Source organism: Haliotis rufescens, unplaced genomic scaffold (assembly GCF_023055435.1).
Source record: "Haliotis rufescens isolate VD_foot unplaced genomic scaffold, xgHalRufe1.0.p SCAF_49, whole genome shotgun sequence".
NCBI classification, from domain to species: Eukaryota; Metazoa; Mollusca; class Gastropoda; order Lepetellida; family Haliotidae; genus Haliotis; species Haliotis rufescens.
Window position 1 is genome coordinate 3,064,833 of NW_025964212.1, and position 22,173 is coordinate 3,087,005.

At 41.8% G+C, this 22,173-nt stretch overlaps 1 protein-coding gene across 4 annotated transcripts in view; it reads right to left on the reverse strand.

Moving 5' to 3' along the window:
- Positions 1-7,003: 7,003 nt before the first annotated feature.
- Positions 7,004-22,173, reverse strand: part of LOC124122860 (tubby-related protein 3-like) — a 73,477-nt gene continuing 58,307 nt past the window's right edge. For all 4 annotated transcript variants that reach the window (XM_046486036.2, XM_046486035.2, XM_046486034.2 and 1 more), the window contains 8 exons: positions 19,151-19,371; positions 16,540-16,749; positions 15,760-15,872; positions 13,641-13,740; positions 13,002-13,100; positions 12,584-12,671; positions 11,865-11,948; positions 7,004-8,905 (listed from right to left, as the gene is read on the reverse strand). In XM_046486036.2, coding sequence (XP_046341992.1) covers positions 8,772-8,905; positions 11,865-11,948; positions 12,584-12,671; positions 13,002-13,100; positions 13,641-13,740; positions 15,760-15,872; positions 16,540-16,749; positions 19,151-19,371 — 1,049 coding nt within the window. In that variant the 3' untranslated portion in view covers positions 7,004-8,771. The remainder of the gene's footprint in view (positions 8,906-11,864; positions 11,949-12,583; positions 12,672-13,001; positions 13,101-13,640; positions 13,741-15,759; positions 15,873-16,539; positions 16,750-19,150; positions 19,372-22,173) is intronic.

Genomic DNA, 22,173 nt, shown 5'->3' on the forward strand with positions numbered 1-22,173 from the left:
TTTGAATGTCACTGGACATCACTACGTTAAAGTGTTCAAGGAGGTTGGTAACATACACTGCACCAATGGAAAGCTTCTCAAGCATGAATGATGCTGGGTAGCGAAGCCATTTCAGCTCCTTTCCATAATGGGTATAGACAACAATGTCAGTTTGTAGAAGAGAAGCAGTGGCCACAATCTCTGCATCCGTTGCCCAGAAACCATTTTCGGCCATTCTTGACGAGTCTAAGTATTTAGTCACGTTCCTGCTTATGGGGCCTTTATGGGGCCTTTACACAGGATGGCGACGTTTGTGCCTCCCGTGTGCGACCATAGATATTGCCAGGTCGTCGTTGGAGGCTCACAGGAGGCAGAATGGTTGCCTAGGTCGTTCCAAGGTGGTACACAGGAGGTTCAGACATCGCCATGGACGCCATGGTCGCCGTGAATTTTTGAACATGTTCAAAACAGTCGCACAAAGGTCGCCGAGGAGATTGGTTGCTCAAATGTGGCTCAAAGGAAGCAGAAGGGAGGCACAGGCATTGCCGCTGTTGCAGAATGAAGGCACAGTGGTCGCCCAATGGTCGCCAGGTAACAGATGCCTTCTGCTGAAATATTGTCCCGTAAATCTGGGCGATGCTTCTGCCTCCCTTCTGCCTTCTTTGGGCAACCAACAGCGTGCATTGAACGATGAGTATGGCGACCGCCGTGCCTCCATTCGACGACCACGGCAACACTTGAGACACCATGGCAATGCTTCTGCCTCTTTTCTGCCTCCTTTAAGCTACCTGTAGTGCCTCCTCAGCCTGCCTATAAATAGAGGGCTTGTCCCTGCAGTGTTTCATTTTGGTTGCAAACGCTGAACAACTCGAGCAGTTACTGCTGAACAACTGCTGGAGCAGTGACATAGAAACATGATTTTCTGGGTTTAGGCGACCAATGAGCGTCCTGGCCAGTTTTTGATCGCTCAAAGGTCGCAGTCCTGTGTAAAGGGGCCTGTCGTGGAACAGGGTTCCATTCTGTATTGTGTAAGGCTTGGCAACTTGTCTGAACTTGGATTTGGCATTGGTACGAAGATCACCCTTGAGCTTGTAGATCTCCTCTGGATAGCTATGGTCAGATTTGATCAGGTAACCCAAAGCGTTGTCATAAACTTGATCATCCATAATTAAAAGTGGATAGAATCGATACCTTTGAATTTATATATAGATGTGTATAACCTATTCAGATGAGTCACATTCTCATGTCACATGTTCGATTTCTTTAATTATGATTACTGTTTGGAAAAAAACTGGTGCACCCACCTTTGTCTTCTCAATTTAAATAACAGGATATGAATGTTTTTAAACTAATTAGATGTGTACTGAATAGGCAGAATTATGTAAACTTAATCAGATGACAATGTTGTTAAAGCAATTGACCAGAAGAGATCAAGACTGAGTTAGATGCATCCCCATTTGGGCGGGGGGAGAGAGGGGGATTATACTTTCAGACCTTACACCGGTCTTGTCGTGATAAGGTGTTAACAGTTACACAAGTCCAACCAACCGCCTGACTTTCCTTAAATGAGGAAATAAATGACTGCTGTTGAGTAAACATGTCCGACTAAAATATATGTTTTGAATGCAACACCATATGGCGGCGGCCTGTAAATAATCGAATCTGTGTCCCGTTCCACAAAGCGATCGTTACGACAGTCGCAAGCCAATGTGGGGACATCACAAGTTTCTACTGTGAGGGTGTGGGGACATCACAAGCTTCTACTGTGTGGGTGTGGGGACATCACAAGCTTCTACTGTGTGGGTGTGGGGACATCACAAGCTTCTAGTGTGTGTGTGTGGGTGGGGACATCACAACCTTTTACTGTGTGGGTGTAGGGACATCACAAGCTTATAGTGTGTGAGTGTGGGGACATCACAAGCTTCTAGTGTGTGAGTGTGGGGACATCCCAAGCTTATAGTGTGTGAGTGTGGGGACATCACAAGCTTCTCCTGTGTGAGTGTGGGGATATCACAAGCTTATAGTGTGTGAGTGTGGAGACATCACAAGCCTCTTCCATGTTTGAGGGGAAGTAAAGACAGAAAGAATGGATTTACTTGTATACCTTTATTTCATTCAAGAGAGCAGATAACAGAGTCGGTGGTACATATATACACTGTTATCAAAATAGAGAGAATGTCCGGTGATCACACGTGTGAATGAAAGAAAGCTACACCCAAAATACTTCTGGTAAAAGATAAAAATAAATAAAATGACAAAGGACGGTATTTGTTGAACCCGATTGGGAGAGTGACAAGAAACCAAAGTGAATCTTGTCTAAGTGTGACCTGTATACAAGTCTGTGTGACTGACTGACTGTCTGTCTGTACCAGTGGGTCCAGATGTCAGTCTGTCTGTATGTAGAGCATACCGACTCACCCAATATCACTCGGGGGTGGATATCTGGATGTGGGTTCAGTTCTCACACAGATGTCTATTATATTAACAGCTATGTGTCTCACTTCAAAACACATTATTCAACCATCATATTGTCACCATACACAGTTCCTACTCAATATAGAGTAAATAGTAAATGTCGCCATTTAAAGAATAGAGTTTGCTTATAAGGTCCACATAACCTTTTATTGTTCCATCTTAAAAAAACAACTACCATTATTCATCAGTCTCCATAATCAACAGGACTTAAGAGGATGCTATGGTTCCTTATACAAATCTTTCAAAATCTGGGTCAACTGCCTTGGAATTTTTTAAATGTTATTTTTTTTTACAATTCCAGATAAAAAATAATGCAAAAACAATTTCTCATGTACTTAATACCGAAGTCCCTTGTGTTGTTCAGGTGCAATGGAACCACATCATTTCCTTTTAAAACCTTTATTGTTTCTGTAAAAATATGGCTTTACAGCCCTCAATACAGATGGCGATGTTTTACATATGTTACCATAATATACATTTGAACTCCTTAAACTTTGAGCAGATTGCTAAACTTGATATGTAGGAGGACCTTTGGATGATGAGAGCGTATCGGCAACAGTGAATACACAAACAAAACTGATGATACAGCACTTTTAACAGCTTTTTGTCATAAATATCCCATTCTCTACACGATGCACAGCAATGTGTTGGACTGCCCATGGTGGACAACTTACTCTGATATGTAGACGATGGTTCTTGCGTACATAGGGCTGATACAGCCTTGTACATAAAGATACCGGTACTGGTAAACAAACGTAAGAAAAGCTTCACTGCAGTAATCCCTCAGTTTGCAAATATATGCAGGCCAGGCTATTCATGAATGCAAAAATGCAAGACACTTCAGTGAAGAACATCATTATTCAGTGCAAATTACCAGGATGGTTGAAAAATTGAATGTAATAACTTTCAGATCTTTGCACATGTGCATTTTTCAATTCTCAAAGTTGATGGGGCATCTTGGTGCCCCTTTACTGCACTGATGAGACCAATATGATGATATGTCAGAAACTGATAATGTTTAGTCACCAGGAGAAGATGAGTTTCACAAAGGTTACCTTGTTTTACGTTTGAAATGGGTTTTTTTCATATTCTTTCTTAAAATGACAATGTGCAAAACACAAGAACATATCATAAATTTCATAACACAGATTGTGTCGTGAATGAACAATGTAAGTACTAACCAAAGACTGGTCACATGCTTCATTCACTCGGGACACGTCTCATTGCATCTCATGGTTATTTCTCCAAATCTCCCTATCTTGATGATTTTGTTTGTGTTTTGCTTAACGACATGCCACACTCGGCAATATTCCAGCTTTATGATGGCAGCCTGCAAATAATGAGTCCGGACCAGACAATCCAGTGACATGATGACATGCATCAACCAGTCAGCGAGCCTGACCACCCAATCCTGTAAGTCGCGTCTTACGACAAGCAAGGGTTGCTGAAAACCAATTCTAACCCAGACTTTCATGTTGATGAAAAAGACTGCTTTTCTGCAGTGAGGCTACACCTGTGAACTGTGAATATGCAGGTTTTTCTTAAGTAAAGTTTGCCAGCAGGATGGAAACATGTCTGGTTTTCTATCTCGATCAGTCATTAACACAAACAAACTTGTTTACCTCATGTAGGGAGGTTTGAATGAGGTCATGCTCATGCATTACCTATTTCACATCATGGACAGAAAACAAATATTTCATTATCAACAACTGCTACCATTTTGCAGTTGATTCAAATCTTCAAAAATAACAACAGCTTAAAATTACAGCAAAACACACAAATAGGATGGACATAAATTCTGATTTGTTAAAGCTATATTACAAGTGGATCAACGAATTAGTGGGGGTCATTATTTTGGCAGAAACAACAGTATCTGTTAGATGTACAAGATTAGAGGTCGGATCAACAGAGGAATCTGAAGATACTGACTACTGGGTACCCGGGACGTTAAGTTCCAAGGATGACGGATCAATTAAAGACAGTTTTGAATGAGAATGGTTTCACGCCGCTTTTAGCAATATCACGGTGGGGGACACCAGAAATGGGCTTAACACATTATACCCATGTCGGGAATCGAACCTGGGTCTTCGACGAGACGAGCGAACGCTTTAACCACTTGGCTACCCGACGCCCCTGTTTGGAATGAAGAGATGGAGAAGAAAATGGAGGGATGGTGGGAGCCAGTCAGGGTTACCTTACAGTTCTGGATAGTTGGTTCAAAATTTGAACGTATGAGATCATAACTTTTATTTTATTCCCTCAGCAATATTCCAGCTATATGATGGCGGTCTGTAAATAATTGAGTCTGGACCAGACAATCCAGTGATTGACATCATGAGCATCTATCCACGCAATTTGGATAGGATGACATGCATCAACCAAGTCAGCAAGCCTGACCACCTGATCACGTTAGTTGCCTTTTACGACAAGCATAGTCGCCTTGTGTAAGTCTAAGGTATTTGTCGCCTATCTAAGTCAGGGGGGTTGAATTCATTTTTCTTCCAGAAGTGACTTAAATGACTATCACAAAAATACATACCAATAAGAAAACAGTGAAACTAATTGTTGGATCAAGCAGTGCCCTTATGCTTTTCCTTTTGTCAACATCCCTGCTCACACATTTGTGTCATACATACATCCCCCTGACCATCCCATAAAATGGTATTCCCCCACCCACCCCAATAGTATCAGCAGCAGGCGTTGTCACTCAGTCTGCTGCCACAAAATCATTCAGATGAAGATGCTTTCAGAACCCTGGTCACTCCAACGTTCTGCACACCGTGACTCAAAAATTTACCTGTCATCAATCATACATGTTTTCAAGGAACATTATTCAGCCCTACTGTAGTCAGGTAAAAGCCACTCTCTCCACAGATTAATTGTAAAATCATAAAAATACAACATTATCATATGGTCAATTCAAAATTGTCTCTCTTTTCAATCAGTAAAATTTGATTATGTTTTTAAGGAATTTCACATGAACCTCAACTTCAAATACATCAGTTTCCATCAGTTATATTGATAAGATTGGGTGAAATTCTGGTGCCATGTATTCCAGAATTGGTAGAACGATTCTGTGGCACACATGCCAGTAACGCCAGGGTGATTGAGGTGACCTATCACTGGACAGAGGTCATCACGTCGGACTAGGTCACTGGTAGGCCATATTGGGGACATATATCCCAGGATATATGTACAGATATACTATGTGTACAATATATATACACCATGTGTACAGATATGCAATGTGTTGATATCCATAAGATGTGTACAAATACACCAGGTGGAAATATACACCAAGAATGCAAATACACTAGTTATCACATACTGAGGTCAGTGTATCCCCCAAACGATGTAAATATACTGCTAAAGGTAAGAATACAGATTCTTTCATATGACTATAGTTAATCTGTCATGAAACTAACCATAATATGAAAAAATCAGTTGTTCTTATCTTCTTTTGAGAAGTATACATTCAAGCTATTACACAAACAGCATGGTGTAAGTGTACACAAAGACAGGTCAATATGATATACTGTATTCGACGTAATAAGCGCCCCGCTCTAATAAGCGCCCACAGCGATATTTCTTTATATATTGGCTAGTGAACAATCCCAATCAGCACCCCTTCCAATTGATCAATGTACACAAGACTTATTAACTCGCGTATAATACGCACTCGTGTGTTATATGCATCCTTAATTATGGGCAATTAAATTCTGGAAAAATATATATGTCGTATATAAACATTTCAGGCTGTCAGCATAAACCACGAAATTTATCTTTCAACTGTTTTTTTTCACCAAAATATTATTCTAATAAGGGCCCCCTATTTCTAATTTTGAGAGAGCCCTGGGCGCTTATTACGTTGAATATGGTATTGTCAAACATCATCTCACAATAAACAAATACAGCGGATGCCAATATACACCGAAGTGTATCACACCCCAGGTTACACACAAACCAGACAACACACACACTCTTCTGACCGATACGCACAGTTAAAGTAAGAACAAGTTGTATCTATTGTGATTATTATGACCATCACAAAATATTATGTCAATACACAATATGTCAGTATCGAGATGTAGTTCACACTCTGATAGTAAGGCAGCTGTCAAATGCATATACAAAGTGATGACCCCTACAACGCCATCTGTATCAGAACCATGAACAGGGGAGACAACCGCTGTGAAGTTAAAAAGGATTTGACCTAAAGGGGCATGGACATCAGCCTCTAAATCCAGTACTAAAAAGCAGCACAAACTCTTCCTTTTCGCATGAACACAAAATTCTTTAAGCGGCTACCACAACACGACCTCTTGGGGCAGAGCTGACATGTCTGAAAACATGTCTGTCACAACGACATGTTTAACAAATTAAGTAACGTGTAAAACATATGCAGTAAGCAGTAAGTTTCAGATCTACACCCCTCAACTATCATCAACTCAAAATATGTTAGTTCCAATCAAAAATATTTCTGGTTAGTAGTTAAGGAACCAGCCATTTATTATTTATTGCAGGGGTGGGGGTGGGGGTGGGGGTGGGGGTGGGGGTGGGGGTGGGGGTGTTTTAGGGGTCGGGGGAAGCGATTGGTCTTAGGACTGTATCATATTTTGCTACCCCCATTTTTTCATGAAACCCCATACAATTTAACATTTTTTCATGACCTTTCCCCCTATAATGAATGACCAGTCCCTACATACTGTTCAAATTTTTCAAATTTATAACTATTTTATTTGAAAAAATAGAATTTTGTCATTTATTTATGCCTCTATACAGACAGTTGTGAAAACTGTTGGTGGCCCCATCTGTTTAGCTAGGTCATTTTTTCATGACCTCTTATCTCACCGTTCCCCTACTCCTATAATAAATGACCAGTCCCTTCACTGCACCCAGGGTCAAGGTAAGTGAACACAAATCACACAGCATAGGATGGCGCGAGTCATCATTCACTGTCACCCACCGTAGCAGTTTCTTCAACACTGTGCAAACACAGTACATATGCAGCGACAACAAATCACATGAGTCAAGAGAATCATCGAATGTCTGGTTGACATCAGCGAAATGACGTGCGTCACACTGAATACTGACATTTGATTGATTACTTGCTAAAAAAAATGGGCTTTTGGGCTTTTGATGATCGTGATATCTACTCATGTCAATATATTCATAAAAAAAATGAGTTGTCTAATTCCAAAATAATCTCCAGATCTATTGAAAGAAATGTCTTGAACATGTATTTGTAAAAGATGGATGATACGAAGCTGAAATCTAGATTGGTTTATTTAGTTTCTACGTCCCACGCATGGTGGGTGTCGAGTGATGGATCACAGCATTGCTGGAATGTGGACATGAATATGGGGGGGCAGTAGGACGACGGCTAGTGTGGGTACGCCATGCCGCCATTGCTGTGAAATGGGCGGAGTCACTGAGTCGCTAACAGCACAACAAAATATCAAATAAATAAAACATCAGACATGCAGAAAGAATCCACAAACAAAGGAAGGGAAGAGGTGGGCTTGTTGTCATTCAACTTCGTCATATTTTGATTCATTTCCTCTAAGTCATCACGTAACTAGGACAACCACTTCACAAACAAAACAAACATTCACAACCATTGGCTGGATCCCCAGCCAATCACATCACACACAGCTATAGCATCGGAATATAGAAGTTCTAATAAACTCTAAGCAGTTTGCAAAACATGATGCACACTTGAGTAGGTGCTACGTTTACCGAGTACCTAGAGAGTAACTCAAAATTGTAAGTTTATAAAATAGACTTTATGGTGTTTGGCCAAGCATGTCTATGTGTACAGACGAGGAGACGCCAGGTCCTGATGAAGTCTACCCATGGGGATGATGGTGAAGCCGTTGATGACGCCTCCAGATTCCGATGCCGAAAGGCCCACCCATCCAGTCCCTGTCTGAAGAACACACACTTGTAGAAGTCAATGTCCGAGTGCACAGAGCAGCCCTAACTACACACTACCACCTGCCTGCTGTGGTAAGTCCGAACATCCTTCAAGTTTCCTATTAGCACTTGAACTTATTGTGACCTAGATCTTGAAAGACAACGAAGCTAGATACTTTGTGAATAACCCTTCTCGTAGCTAAGCCCTGCACGGCAAGTCGGGCTCGCACGGGTCCGTGCCATGCTCTGTCTACGTACACGTATATACATATATATAGAGATATAGATTTTCCTAATGATTGCACCCCGTTGCCATGCAGTGTTGCTATGCAGCAGACAGTACTACATCACTCGGATTCCCACTTGTCCATCAGCCATCCTATAATGTACACAGATGAGGGTCACTCGCACGCCAGCTTGCCGTCGAAGCTACTGAGAGCAATGCCGAAGGCTTGGAGAGCACACATGGGATAGTTGAAGTCCATGGTAAACACGTCCTCCGCCACACGGCCAAACTGCATCACGATGTAGTCAACTGTAACAAGAATGGAGTTTATTAACTAGGATATGATACCTGTGAAGATCCGGGTTAGAATTGCTCTTCAGCAACCCGTGCTTGTTATTAAGGCGACTAATGGGATTGGTCAGGCTCGGTGACTTGGTTGAGGCATGTCATCGTATTCCATTTGCGTGGATCGATGCTCATGATGTCAGTCACTGGACTGTCTGGAGAAGAATCGATTATTTACAGACCGCCATCATATAGCTGGAATATTGCGCTATTTCATAGTGCTAGCCCATTGGGATACCATGCTGCAGTTAAACATGGATACCCCACTCAGACATGCAGACTACGAGTCGACCAGTCCTTGTTTTATCCCCTTAATACAGGGCGCCAGGGATGGTAACAACAAGTATAATCTTTTAACATTTTCGATATGACGAGGCCCAGGACCGAACCATCGACATTCTGCAATCACCGGGCAGACACTCTATCCACTACACCACAGAGACAGTTTATTAATACTGGCAGGGAATTGTTATTTTACACCACTCTGAACAGTGTTTCAGTTACATCATGGTCTGTCTAAATGTTGGAGTCAAGACTGACAGCATGCAGTTCATAGACATTTACCTATCTGATGAAATCCACAACCAATCAGAGACCTTGTACTACTCAGTAATGGATATTTTAACACTATGTGAATTGAAAGCATGGCTCTCATTGGTCAGTATGGTCTTGCTGTAAAATGCTTCATGTCATGAGTGTGTTAACAATTTGCTCTCTGCGACATTTTATGCAACTTGTAATTCGAGTGATGAAATTCCTACAGCGTAATTCTAGGCTCAGAATTGTGACTATTAATGCCAAAATCATAACAGTGTAATTCTAGGCTCAGAATTGTGACTATTAATGCCAAAATCAGAACAGCGTAATTCTAGGCTCAGAATTGTGACTATTAATGCCAAAATCGTAACAGTTGGCATCTCTGAGGATGGTGAGTGTTGACACACCAAGCCTTAGATACAGTGTGGCCTCACTTTGACATATACCAACCAAACTGTCATACATAGTTCCATCCTGACAACACTATGGTATTTTACCTAGCCTCTGAAAATTTGGGTCATCAAGACTCACAGCATGTAGGACTCCGAGTCATGGTAGGACTCTGATCTGTGGCAGATTCTCAGATCTAGTCAGATTCCACACATGGGGCAGATATTGACGTATACTTAGATCTATGGCACATTATCATATAACATCAATTACTGGCAGTTTCTACCACACTAAACAAATAGACTCCTATATAGCGGCTGAATTTCAGTGATCAATGTTGCGATTTCTCTTGTTTAGGTTTACCATTGCCCCTTTAAAACAGCATGAGTGAGTGAGTGAGTTTGGTTTTACGCTGCTTTTAGCAATATTCCAGCAATATCCCGGCGGGAGACACCAGAAATGGGCTTTACACATTGTACCCATGTCGGGAATCGAACCCGGGTCTTCGGCGTGACGATCAAATCCTTAAACAACTAGGCTACCCGACCGCCCCTTAAAACAGCATGGTGGGTGCTGGGATTTCATATCAGTAATTTCCTTAAAACGTTCCCCTAAGTTTCTTTGTAGATATATTTTTTGCTCACTTGCTGGAGCTGCTAAAATATTTTCAAGCTTCCCCACTTCGGATTTAGAGCCTTTACACGACAAACTTTTTGTGTGTTTTTTAAATAATAAAAAAACTAATTTGGCATTTGGGTCTTGTGATACTGGTTTCTTCCTCTGCCTTTTTTTTTGACTGATCACTGTGTCTATTGGTAATAGACATTAAACTTTAATGACATCATCACAGGCAAGGAGTGGATGACGTTATCTCAAGCATGACGTCATATAACAATTGAATAGATTGTCCAATCAAGGATAAGAGATCATGGTAAATTTGATATAATATAACATTGAGAATCTGCCACGGATCTGAGAATCTGCTATGGATAAGCTTCCCGCCCTAGATCTGAGTCCCACATATTGTGTAGAGAAGTTTCAGTTTAATGTGGAGAGCAGTACAGACTGACAAAGATATGCTGTGTCAAACATGATATGATTACAAGTATTTAGGATAAATGTCTCTCCAAACATGCAGAAGTCCTGCGTCAAGGGGTCAAACCCTGGGGACGAATAGCTCACTAAACACATGAACATTGTAAAGGCAGACAAAACAGTAAGTGAAATTAGCCACACTATAATAGGTGAGGTGAAATTGGATTTAACGTCGTGTCCAAGATTATTGCACTTATATAGCGACGTGCATGCACGTGTGTTTGTGTGGCTGCTAGTACTAGTCCGGACTGATACCGATTTATAGTGCTAGCAGTTTAAAATGAATACCCCACTCAGACACAGTATACTGACTCCGAGCCAACCAGTCCTTGTTTTAGCCCATTAATTCCAAGCGTCAGACAGGGTAACAACAAGTACCATCTTTTAATGTCTTTTGGTATCACGCGGACCTTCCGCTCTCTGGGCAGACACTCTACCACTAGACCACGGAGGCTGTCCACTCTATAATAAGCAGCATTGTAAGCAGTTAAGATGAAAATACGGTTATTCTTCAATGAAATTCTCTTGATAGATAATCAAATCAAATTTCAAGGACTCTGCCTGAGTGCGTCTACTGTGGTTGGTTGGTTTGTTGTTTAACGCCGCACTCAGCAATATTCCAGCTATATGACGGCGGACTGTAAATAATCGAGTCTGGACCAGACAATCCAGTGATTAATGTCATGAGCATCAATCCACGCAATTGGGATCGATGACATGTATCAACCAAGTCAGCGAGCCTGACTACCCGATCCCGTTAGTCGCCTTTTACGACAAGCATAGTCGCCTTTTACGGCAAGCATGGGTTGCTGAAGACCTATTCTACCCCGGAATCTTCACGGGTCGCGTCTACTGTGGAGAAATGGAGCCACTGTAGACCTTGGTAACCTTGGTAACCTACCATCATTATCATGCACAATCTGGAAATTCTTCACCGAAGCCTGGGTGACACGTCCGTGGAAATTCAGCACATAGGACTGGGTCTCTGAAACACCATGAGAACATCAATAATCACGTAAACAGTAGGTATCTGGTGGAGGGAGTTATTTTACCAAATTCACTATTGAGTAGGGCTGATTATTGGGGCTAGTTTAACTATGGTGATTGTATTGTAATAGTAGTCAACACTATGGCAATAGTATTCCAAAGGTAGTAAACCAAGGTTAAGGCTTCATAATATTCTTAATCAATGTAATAGAAATGAATAAAGTATTGTTGACAATATCAAAGATGGCCATTTTCCTCAAACCAAAGGGAGGTAACTCTAATCTGAAGTTGTCGTAATCCTTGCGAACCAACAACACAGATAGGTTTGAAATTCACCTAAAATATGTATTATTTATAACAAATTGCAACCATTGAAACTATCAATTGTTATGCATACTATTGACATTTATAAATCCTATCGATATAGTACTATTGTAAGGTTTGATAGTACTATTTATCATTACACTCCTACTAAGTGAGTAAATGTTTGAACTCCAGTGAGAATTATCCCAGCTTTATGACAGCAGCCTGTAGAAAACTGTGTCTGGCCCCAGCAGACAAATGGTTGATGGCAACGATGCCCGATCAGGTTCGATGACACACTGATGTGTGTTGTTGAAGTGTTGTACTGACCATCGTTCCAGACCGGCGTCTTGTTGTGAAGCTCCAGCAGGTTCTCCATATGTTTCCTCTTGTACCGCTCTACCAGCCCATCGTGATCCTGCAACACACATTGCTTCAGTAATAAAATACATATATTCAGTAACAACACACACCTATTCAGTAACAACACACATCCATTCAGTAACAACACACACCGATTCAGTAATAAAACACATATATTCAGTAACAGGGTATTCTGAACTAGAGTTGCGAGCTGTATGACAAGATTCCATCCAAATCGTCTATCTTTCGCTTCAATGGGATGAACAGCTTTTGTTCATAAAAAAATATAATGACAAAAAGATATCAAATATGAAATACAGAAATGTTTCAATTGCTGCCCCAGAGTTATGTCTCCTTGATCTGCTACCTCCGCAGTGTCACTAACCCCTCTAGGTTTGATGTCCACTCTCTCGTGGTCCAGATTCATGCCAGGGATGATGACTGTCATCTTGCGCGGACCCTTGAAGCCCAGCACATTTGTTTCCTGAAAGCAAGGACAGTGTTACAGCAGATGTCCAGTAGAGACCTTGCACATGTTCTGAGGTGAAATGGGCTTGAATGTCACGTTCAAGAAAATTGCACTTACGGTATATCGTGATGTGCATGCACGTTTGTGTGTGTGCGTGCATGGGTGCGTGCTGCTGCTTGTACTAGTCCGGACTAATGCCGATTTTAAAGTGCTAGTCCACTGAGATACCATGCTACAGTTTAACATGAATACCCCACTCAAACACAGTACATTGACTATGAGGTGGCCAGTCCTTGTTTTAGCCTCATGATGCAGAGCACCAGGCAGGGTAACAACAAGTACCATCTTTTACTGTTTGGTATGATGCGGCTGGGGATCAAATCCCCGACCTACAGCTCTCCGGGCGGACACTCTACCACTAGACCACGGAGGCGGTCTAGGTTACAAGGGACCTAACCAGGGTCCCCTCAAGTTTATTCCACTTGGAACATACGGCATAATACAAATTATCTTCCGCCATGAGAGTTAGCAATAGATAGGCAGTAAACTACTCACATAGACAACAGCAACCATTTCCCGTCTTGCGCCGTCCCCAGCTTTCTTGGGGTTGTCACCATTATCAAACAGCGTGAACTGTGTCCCTAGCAGATTAGATCTGGAATGGAAATTTAAGTGTCAGTGAGAGTGAATTGGATTATCTGCCTCTTAAATACACTAAACAAAGTAAGTTAGGGATCATGGTTAGAATTGGGGCTATTCCCTACAAAAACATTTATCATATATCGATGTCAGAATGTCGAGACCTGATTGGTTCACGTGATAATGATAAAATACGAGGTATCCCGCCTGCAAGGGAAATAAATTTCTGAGAGGGAGAATAGATTCCTTATACCCCACCATGAAGAAATAGGCTGCACTTGGATTTCTCAGTGGGAGCATAAATCTCTTATAACCCACCACGAAGAAAACAGGCTGCACTTGGATTTCTCAGTGGGAGCATAAATCTCTTATAACCCACCACAAAGAAAACAGGCTGCACATGGATTTCTCAGTGGGAGCATAAATCTCTTATACCCCACCACAAAGAAAACAGGCTGCACTTGGATTTCTCAGTGGGAGCATAAATCTCTTATAACCCACCACAAAGAAAACAGGCTGCACATGGATTTCTCAGTGGGAGCATAAATCTCTTATACCCCACCACAAAGAAAACAGGCTGCACTTGGATTTCTCAGTGGGAGCATAAATCTCTTATACCCCACCACAAAGAAAACAGGCTGCACATGGATTTCTCAGTGGGAGCATAAATCTCTTATACCCCACCATAAAGAAAACAGGCTGCACTTGGATTTCTCAGTGGGAGCATAAATCTCTTATACCCCACCACAAAGAAAACAGGCTGCACATGGATTTCTCAGTGGGCGAAAAAATTCCTTAAAAGCAAAAAGCTGCATGCTTTTTTCAAGTCAATGAAAGACAGGTGACAAGTTCACCTCAGCAGATTAAAACATGTCTTAACCTAACGCGGGACGCATAAAGCCTTATGTACCCCTCGTGATCCTACTACAACAAATTTATCTTACCTCCGGCTCCTGGTATAAAACCTAACGCGGGACGCATAAAGCCCCATGTACCCCTCGTGATCCTACTACAACAAATTTATCTTACCTCCGGCTCCTGGTATAAAACCTAACGCGGGATGCATAAATCCCCATGTACCCCTCGTGATCCTACTACAACAAATTTATCTTACCTCCGGCTCCTGGTATAAAACCTAACACGGGACGCATAAAGCCCCATGTACCCCTCGTGATCCTACTACAACAAATTTATCTTACCTCCGGCTCCTGGTATAAAACCTAACACGGGACGCATAAAGCCCCATGTACCCCTCGTGATCCTGCTACAATTTATAATGCCAAAAATTACTGATGATCCCCAATCAGTGTAGTATAATAAGGCTGCTGTGAACATTGACAGGCATGTTAACCACAGGGGATGCAGCTTGTTGATGTATACCAGAGTGTTGGCAGATTATGAACAATACTCAGGGTAATATGGGACTCAGTTCCATGACCGACCCGTGAAGATTCCGGGGTAGAATAGGTCATAACCAACTCATACTTGCTGTAAAAGGCGACTATGCTTGTCGTAAAAGGCGACTAACGGGATTGGGTGGTCAGGCTAGCTGACTTGGTTGATACATGTCATCGATCCCAATTGCGTGGATCGATGCTCATGATGTCAATCACTGGATTGTCTGGTCCAGACTCAATTATGTTACAGACCACCGTCATATAGCTGGAATATTGCTGAGTGTGGCGTTAAACAACAAACAAACAAACAGTTCCATGACCAGGGACCCTGTGCCCAGCCATTTGCCATACCAATCATGACCACAAAAACGATTGCTTGATCAGAGTCTGTATAACGTATTTTCATCTCAACTGCTTATTCAAACTCAGATGAAGTATACTGTTTTGTTTGTTTCTTGTTTAGCACCGCACTCAGCAATATTCCAGCTATATGACAGCGGTCTGTAAATAATTGAGTCTGGACCAGACAATCCAACCATTGACATCATGTGCATCGATCTACACATTTGGGATACGATGACATGAAGTGTACTGACTGACAGGATCAATGATGGTGATTCTCACAGAGTCAAACGTACCTTAGTTTGCCAATAAAGGACTCTCCTGTACGGGACAGGTCGGTGGGGTCAGTTGAGATCAGATAGTTTGAGGTCGCACTCTTCTTCCGTTTTCTTCCAGCTAACAGGAATGTCTGCAGACACACAAAGCAACAACTTCAACGAAACCTTCAGGGCAAATGTGGACTAAAGGCTACCGGTCTTTTCACTGACTGATATCTCTATTCAATCTAATATCAAGACCGTAGTTTGAGATTTTGATTAACTGTATACCTGTGAGACTCTAGTCTCGAATCAATAAACTATTATATCTGAGGCTGAAAAAAATAATAGTCTTGGTGCAAAGGCACCATCACATCATCAGAAACTCTGGTGCACGTTTCGTTTTTAATTCCATTTAAATTTTTAAAAAATAAATCCTAATTCTTTAAAACAATGCGATCCAATATAGCACAAAGTTACTTCCCTTACATGCGCACTGCTTTATCGTGGATCTCGTGTTATGGTCATGGCGGCAATAGGAGTTTGTATGCTTGTTAATGTGGAGATGCCCTTTCCCATGTTGATGGTACACAACTGTTTATTTGGTTACATATTAGTTTGAACAAGTAAAAAAAATAATGTAAAAAATCACTGCCTGCCCGCACTATATTTTAAAAATTCATTGCTCCAGAACCAATTATTTTATTTTTTTCAGCCTGAAGAAAGTATTGTATGAAAGAATACTATCATGCAGATCATTTTCTTGACCTGAGTTCTGACAGTCTACATGAGCAGAAGGCATAACATGGCTATTCTCACCTTCTTGCCATCATCCTTCTCCATGTGAAGGAAGTAGGTGGGGAAAATACCACGGTCCACACCCTTCTTGTCCCTGGTGATACGACACTTGACGGTTACCCCCTGGGGCGCTGGGCGCAAAACAAAGTCATCCAGATCCTCACCGGGGTCGGGGGTGTACACACGAGGACCAACAGCACCCATGGCAGGTCCATCAGCATTGTTGCCTTCCTGCTCACAGAGATAAGCACAGGTTAAGAAAAACACATCACAGGAAGGCTGTGCTCCTTGTAGATTAGAAGGAAGATAGGGGGAATGGTGTAATGGAATGATATTACCATCAGTAAACAGGGGTGAGTTGGGTTCAACACAGCTTAATCTGGAAGGAACACCCACAGGGATGAAAATCACAAGTGTGTGCATATGTGTGTGCGTATGTGTGTGCGTATGTGTGTGCATGTGTGTATCTGTCAAACCTGCCTACCAAAAAAGGTTCTTTGGGTGAGGTGAGGTGAAATGGGGTTTAACCTTAGCGTCCAAGATTATTGCACTTATATAGTGACGTGCATGTACGTGTGTGTGTGTGTGTGTGTGTGTGTGTGTGTGTGTGTGTGTGTGTGTGTGTGTGGCTGCTTGTACTAGTCCGGACTGATGCCGATTTATAGTGCTAGCTCACTGAGATACCATGCCGCAGTTTTACATGAATACCCCACTCAGACACAGTATACTAACTCAGAGCCTACCAGTCCTTGTTTTAGCCAATTAATGCCGAGCGCCAGACAGGGTAACAACAAGTACCATCTTTTAACCTCTTTTGGTATGACGCGGCCGGGGGTAGAACCCCGGACCTTCCGCTCTCCGGGCAGACGCTCTACCACTAGACAACGGAGGCGGTCGATAAATGTGGTCAACGTGGGGGAGGATTAAAAATTGGGGGGAAGATTCAAGATGCATATGATTTGAGAAATCAGAACATGTATGTCAGCAAAAGAACCACTACAGCAAAAGAACCACTACATTAACTGTTACTGATGCCATGAATCTATCAGGAACCTAACTAGCAGTGTGGCTATAAATCTTCTGTTCAAAAATAAGACTTTTGCTTAAAAAAAAGGCCAAAAGCAATTACAACTTAGGGATCCACTTTGCAATGCAAAAACTGAAAATGTCAGCAGCAACTGAACCTTTATTTTTAGCTTGCTACATCTCATACATCAAGTAACTGGGGACATACTAAATTGTGGCCATGCAATGAAAATGAAAAAAAAATTCTTTGGTACTTTTTTTTACCGAAAATTGATTCTTGTTGCCCTAATTTGCTATTAGTAATTCAAAAGAGATTAATTTAGTGCAGTTCTAGATAACATTAATCAAACTAGCTCAAACAAACATTTCTAATCTGTATGAAAGAATAATGCTGTTCTGCTAACAATTCCAACTTCTTAATTTATCAAAGCTGGAAACCATAGCAACAAATATGGCTACTTCCTCTTACAGACATAGTTTGTAGAAATGTAAGAAAACTGCTAATGTTTTGAATCCAACATGTAGGACTACTACAAAAAGGTAATTTACCATGTAGATCTGCACGCACAATAACTTGATTTTTGTTGTTGATTGATTGGGAGATATCGTAAGATCTGGCACTCTTTATGTCATATTTCAAGGCCAGACATTGTATAAACTGTGTGCAAATCGTGAGGGTCTGGTCTCCGTTGGTCTCTGCGTGTTGGTTGATTGTGTGCGTGTGCTGGGTGATTGTGTGTGTATGTTGGGTGATCGTGTATGTGTTGTTTGATCGTGTGCGTGTGCTGGGTGATCGTGTATGTGTTGGGTGATCGTGTATGTGTTGGTTAATCGTGTGCATGTGCTGGGTGATCGTGTATGTGTTGGGTGATCGTGTATGTGTTGGATGATTGCGTGTGTATGTTGGGTGATCGTGTATGTGTTGTTTGATCGTGTGCATGTGCTGGGTGATCGTGTGCGTGTGCTGGGTGATAGTGTATATGTTGGTTGATCGTGTGTATGTGTTGGTTGATCATGTATGTGTTGGTTGATCGTGTGTGTGTACTGGGTGATCGTGTATGTGTTGGTTGATCGTGTGCATGTGCTGGGTGATTGTGTATGTGGGCTGGGTGATCGTGTATGTGCTGGGTGATCGTGTGTGTGTGTTGGGTGATCGTGTGCGTGTGCTGGGTGATTGTGTGCGTGTGCTGGGTGATCGTGTATGTGCTTGGTGATCGTGTATGTGTTGGTTAAGCGTGTGCGTGTGCTGGGTGATCGTGTATGTGGGCTGGGTGATCGTGTATGTGCTGGGTGATCGTGTGTGTGTGTTGGGTGATCGTGTGCGTGTGCTGGGTGATCGTGTGCGTGTGCTGGGTGATCGTGTGTGTATGTTGGGTGATCGTGTGTGTATGTTGGGTGATCGTGTATGTGTTGGGTGATCGTGTTAGTGTGCTGGGTGATCGTGTTAGTGTGCTGGGTGATCGTGTGTGTGTGCTGGGTGATCGTGTGCCTGTGCTGTGTGATCGTTTGTGTGTACTGGGTGATCGTGTATGTGTTGGTTGATCGTGTGAGTGTGCTGGGTGATAGTGTGTATAGTGTTGGTGGTGAGAGGTGGTTGAGTCAGTACCTGATTGAACTGTGATGAGTTCTCTGTTGTGAATGAGGATGGTGCATCTTTCTGGTTCATGGCTCGAGGGTTGGGAGACCTGGGAGGCTGGGGGGCTATGGGCATACTCTCAGTGTCCACATCATCATCCTCCTGGTCTGTGATGATTGTGGATAACGTCCCTGCTGATGAAGTCTTGTGAGCAGCTCGCTGTGACCTGATCGGTGTGACAGCATCACTATCTGTAAAGCAAAATATCCCATTTAGGTCCAGGTCAAACAGCAATGAGTATAACAGCAAACTTGCAAGAAACATGTTCTTACTTATGATATAATATTATCCAAGAAATCATTCTTCATGATTTTCAAAGTACATTTGATACCTTTGATTTAGACAGATTTGATTTAAGCTTAGAGTTTAGCACACAGTTTCAGCAAGGAAAATCTGAAGCAACAAGCAAGCCACTCCCAACATTAGCAACACAAGACACACAGACATCATGGCCGCTCATCCTTCACACGCTGCAGCATCTCAGACTCTTCAGGTCTACCTTACATGGTGAAACACCTCCATTTCCAGTGTCCCCGTTGGGTTTGGAAACTGCCGGTCCTGGTGGACTGGCAACTCTAAAAATTACCAGTCCCCTCTAATTTTTGCCAGTCCCAACTTTCAACAAATAAATGCAATGACATCATCTCTGAAGTAACTTAGTTAGATCTACACGTCATTCACACAAAGTTCAGTCACTATTTTTTCAGGTTTTTTTTAGTATTTCAAGACTAATTCACTACAAATATATATTTAACCTCAAAGCAAACGGAAATGTTATTTCCTTGCACAAAAAATAGACAACAGGAAACCCTGATGGTAACAGACAAGCTGACTTTGTTAAAAAAATATACTTATCTGATCGCCAATGTTTTGTTCAACAACAAAGATTTATAAGGTACCTTATTTGCCAGTCCACAGGGACTGGCAGTCACATGAATTACTGGTTCGAGCCTAATTTTACCGGTAAAATCTGGTAATTACCAGTAAACGGGAACACTGATTTCATAACATTAGAAGTCCCCTGTTCCTGGTTGTGTGATACTAAGTACATCACTTTCATGGGAAATGGTGACCACTAACATTGGTTGGAATCCACTCTGGGTATGGTACATCTCTATATAACTTTGATACACCTATTACTGAACTACTATCAGTACTGGTTTGGATACTACTGTGCTATAAGGTAATGACCTCGGTTGACTGTAATACCCGATACTGTCTTCAGCACAGCATCTGACAGCTCGCGTTGAGTCAGTCTTACACTGCCGCTGTTTTCATCTGAACAGAAACGTCACGAGTCAGCAGATTAGTTTGAGCTGGCTTAACCTTGGTGCAGTGTGTGTGAGCAATAATCTTAAGCTGATCAGAAACTGGTGTTAGGTCGCGCAGAAAATTGAAGCAAACAAACAGCTTATTTAATGCGTCTGAATATGGGAAAGGCTATAGGTTTAAGAATGAAAAAAGTGTACAAAAACACTATATTAGTGTAATGGTATACCCCAAAACCAACACATAACACAAGGAAGACCAATGTAAGGTACTGTAGCTCACTTTCCCTGATGGCAAAGTGAGTGAGTGAGTGAGTGAGTTAAAATCTTAACCACTGTGATGACATAGCGACTGTGTTAGCCAAGGCATGACAGGTGATTGATCACTAATGGTCAAGGAGTGACATACGATTCATTACCAATCCCTGTCTGCTAACTCTAAACATGTTGTGAGTGAGGATGGTTTTACGCTGCTTTTAGCAATATTCCAGCATTATCACAGCGGAGGATACCAGAAATGGGCTTCACACATTTTACCCATGTCGGGAATCGAACCCGGGTCTTCGGCGTGGTGTGCGAACGCTTTAACCACTAGGCTACCCGACCGCCCCCTGAACATATTGTAGGTCCAATTCAGTTAACTATTTTTTTTAAGTAATGGTCCTTTTGATAATGTTTTTTCATCATCCAACTTAATAAAACGCACCATATGTTCATCATTAGGAAAGAGAAAATAATTTTTTTTAAAAATAATATTAACTGTATATGTATAATATATATATATATGTTTTAACCAATGATAGTGTTTAAGGATGCCATCGCTGCATACTGGCTGGAAGATCTTAAGTATTACATGTCCAAATAATCCTTTCTGCACTCAATCCCAGTGTTAACTACCAGCACATTTTGATTGAATATATCTTGTAACCCAAAGCCCACATCCAAGCCAATCAGAAGACCAGATAAATGACAATGGTCTGTAAGTAATCGTGTCTGTTTATTCTACAGCTTACTGCTGCTACTACTCTGGATTCCTTCAAGAATTCTCTGAATTTTCCCTCCAGTCACATAAACGGGTTGAATAATTTTGACTTCTAACATTTTGGCAGTCTTATTTATCTTGCGTCATTAGCAAGGACTTAGGAGGAGAGAATAACAATGCTGAAAACAGCATGGCAATCGGAGTCTATTATTTGATCTAAACAGCTCATGAAACTAGCATTCTTAACCTTGTCTTAGTATCACCTCATTTAACATGGACCTTGGCCTCCCAATATCTACTGCTAAACATGAGAAGCATAAGTCTACTTATGTCTGAGCTATCCCTGGCATATCCTCACAGGTTGTTAGTTTCTTTCTTTGTTCTAAAGTGTGCTATTTGAAACTTAAGTGTGCGGGAATGACACAATACCACACCTAGAATGAAGTTTGGAACATTCCATAAGTAAAGGTGTAGGGTATTATGTTTGTTTTCTTTTTGATGCCGCACTCAGCAATATTCCAGCTATATGATGGCAGTCTGTAAATAATCCAGTCTGAACCAGAAAATCCAGTGACTGTCATCACGAGCATCAATCTAGGTAATTGGGATACGATGTTATGCATCAACCAAGACAGCGAGCCTGACCATCCATATCTGCAGTCGCCTTTTACAAGAAGGATGGGTTGCTGAAAACCTATTCTAATCCCGACCTTCACAGGTTCCTTGGAAAGATCATCACTGGG